The 3,326-nt window shown below is 34.6% G+C and overlaps 1 protein-coding gene across 1 annotated transcript; it reads left to right on the top strand.

The window, feature by feature from the left end:
- Positions 1-1,391: 1,391 nt before the first annotated feature.
- Positions 1,392-2,277, top strand: LOC131046624 (non-specific lipid-transfer protein). Its single transcript, XM_057980398.2, has 2 exons — positions 1,392-1,814; positions 1,979-2,277. The coding sequence occupies exons 1-2, from the start codon at positions 1,468-1,470 to the stop codon at positions 1,986-1,988; spliced, it is 357 nt and encodes a 118-aa protein (XP_057836381.1). The 5' UTR covers positions 1,392-1,467; the 3' UTR covers positions 1,989-2,277.
- Positions 2,278-3,326: the final 1,049 nt, after the last annotated feature.

The following is a 3,326-nucleotide window of genomic DNA, read 5'->3' on the forward strand; positions in this document are numbered from 1 at the left end:
ATAGAATCCCTATTTCAAAAGGATCAAAATGTCAAAGTTGGGTTCAATCGTCCTCATAATAGAGTCTTTTCTGTTCGATCATCTGTCATTCTCCCCAAAACATGTTCGTGTCAATCGCTGTTCATCTCTTTCCGTATCAAGCGCTTTCAAGTGCTTTTTATCTTTAATAGTCCTGTAACTGCTTCACGAGAGGTACCATGCTCAATGCCTAGGCCCCATAGCCGAAAAGAATTAGGCATTGTTTGTCTTTAGTAGTCCGTGACTCCTCGGACCTTTAGCTAGTCCGTAGTCCAATAACCTGTAAAGTTATCTCCTCTTTCCGGTATTTTAGGTTTTAGCTCAATCAGGACGGCGTGATTCTTAACCACAGGATAACATTTCCAGCGACTGTGGTTTTAACAGTAACTTAAAAAAGATACCAAGAATTTTTAATTGAAAAATGTAATATAAATAAATTTGCTGTGTCATTATTTATGATATAGTGTGATAGTTAAATCATGATCATATTTAAGTAATGGAGGTTAGAATTTCAGTTTGTTTATATTGTGATTATGGGTATTGTGCTCTCTTTCATCCAGTACACACATAGGTTTGAACTTTTTTCTTGATGTTGTCAACATTCATGACTAGTTACTTGGTGTTCATTCAAACTCTTCACAGATTTAAACTAACTTTCTTGTTGAATATTTAGGCATAATGACTTTGTGTTCTTCTAAACTTTCACTGAAGTAATGTACTCACAAATTTGAACTATTCAGGTTCATGTCAGGAATTAAATACAAATCAAATCAAATAAATAAATAAATATGTTGTACGCTTGAACTTGAACCTTCTTGTTAATGTTGCTGGCATTCAAGACTAGTAACTTGACATTTGTTCAAATTCTTACCAGACTTACTACCATACTTACAGATTTAAACTAACTTTCTCATTCACACAATGACTTGATGTTCTTCCAAACTCTTCATGAACTAATGTACTCACCAACCTAAAATATTCAGGTTCATGTCAAGGACGATACGATACAAACCAAACAAAATAAATAAATAAATATGTTTGTCAAACTTATAAAAAGTCTGCTCAAATGTGCTTGGACTTGGACGGAAAGGCACACCGTGTTCACACTGATCACCTGCTGCAGCGCGTTGTACAACACCCATTTCGATCAAACGGACGAATCAACCTCAGAAAACATGGATTCCAATTGTCTTTAGCGGGTAAAATGTCACACTCCTTTACCACTTATAGCTGTAATGCACATGATCAAATCACGGGGAAAGCCAAGAGGGTATCACGATTACGCAGCCAAACAGCACAGCCCGTGCTTAGGCATGTTTATAAACTATTTTATACCCAATTGAATATACACCAGTTTAACCTTATATATAGTCCAAACCCACAAAAAATATTTGCAACAAGAGATCATCTCATCTGAGCTCTAAGAATCTGTTAAACATATCAAGGGCAATGGAGAGCAAACCAGTATACTTTCTGGTGGCGATAATTAGCATGGTGGTGGTGGGGATGAATGGCGGCGCAGAGGGCGCAATATCGTGCTCAATGGTGGTGTCTGATGTAGTTCCGTGCCTTTCATACGTTTCAGGGAGCGCTGCTCAACCGACTCAGGGATGCTGTAATGGAATTAGGTCTCTAAATTCCGGTGCCAAAACGACCGCCGACAGACAGGCCGTATGCAATTGCATAAAGTCCGCTGCCTCCTCGTACCAGTCTAACTATGCAAGGATTGGGAAATTGCCTGCTGCCTGTGGGGTTAATCTCGGCTTTGCCATTACCCCCTCGCTTAACTGCGCCACGTAATTTTTCAGGACTCCATTCTGATTTTTCTTTTTGGGTTTTTTTGGCAACTCTTAAATGACTCACACCACGTAATTTTCCAGGACTCCATTTCTTTTTTTAGGGTTTTTTTTGGCAGCTCATAAATGACTCACAGAGTACATGGATTTTTTCTTGTTTGCAGGATTCGCTGAGATCTGCGTAGGGCGTTGCAGGAGAGGAGGGATATATAGATGAATCAGGTTGTGTTGTTAGTAGTGGTGTCAGATAATAAAGTAGCTCTTTGAAGCTGCAGACCTCGCCTAGAAATATCCATAGTTTTTAGTGAAATATAATGAACTGAGACTGGAATATATTTCAGTCAAATGTTTTCTATATAGAGTCAAAATAGTTGAAATGATTGTTACAGGTAAAGACTAGAGTTGAAGTATTGTTGTAAGGTTTTATAGTAGTGAGATATAATAAGATTGGAAGATTGGCTTATATGGGACAAGACCGATTGGAGTGGACAGTGTTTTTGCTTTGTTTTGTTTGTTTAGATTATCTTTTTATAAAATAATGTTAAAGAAGTTGGGAAAAAATGTTTGGGAGAAAAAACTACATTTATGGAGTTCATATGTGGTTAAAGTTTCATGTATAAAAATGCATAAAAAAAAATTGTTATGTGGTGGGGGATCATGGTGGTTTGATTTGTATCTATTATTTAAATTTAAAATTTGTTTAAACTAGATTTTTGATGGAATTATTTCTATACATATATGACATAGTTTAATATTTAATGTTTTACATTATCTGGCTTAATTTTACAATATATAGATTTAATAATTTTGAATATTCCATTAAAAAAAGTTGGTTGGAAAATTTACATTCTTGGAGTTCCCACTAGGTTAAAGCTTCAAGCATTAAAATGTTAAAGCATATAAAAGATTGCTAGGTGGTTAAAGCCCTAATTTAGTGGGAGGGGGAGGAGGATTATGATCACTCGATTTGCCCATACATTAGTGGACTCTAGGGTTTTGATAACTTGTTCAAATTTGATATATGTTTAACTAATTTTTTGGTGGGATTATTTCTATGCATAGGTGGTATACACTCATATTTAATATTTAGATTATATCATTAATTTTTTAATATACCGATTTAATAATTTTCATCTTTCTTTTAAATTAATGAAGTAATTATAATTTAAAAGTTTCATCAAAATTTATAAAAGATTGAAATTATATAACAAATGTGGAATATATATATATATATATATATATATATATATATATTATAATAGTAAACTGGTTCAAGAGCTTCTGGAGGAAAAAACCAGCTAAGAAAACCTCTATTCATCACTCAAGATTACAATGTAGGAGAGGAGTCCACCTTTGAGGATGAAACCTACATACCTACCTATACACAAATATATTACATCCCAAAAAACCTAAATGGTGTTAAAAACTTTACCCAAAAAACACCAAAACATTAGTATATCCAAGGACTGACACAGTCCAAACATGACACTTCGATACTTGTCATGAGATAAT

Source organism: Cryptomeria japonica, chromosome 10, assembly GCF_030272615.1.
Source record: "Cryptomeria japonica chromosome 10, Sugi_1.0, whole genome shotgun sequence".
Taxonomy (NCBI): Eukaryota; Viridiplantae; Streptophyta; class Pinopsida; order Cupressales; family Cupressaceae; genus Cryptomeria; species Cryptomeria japonica.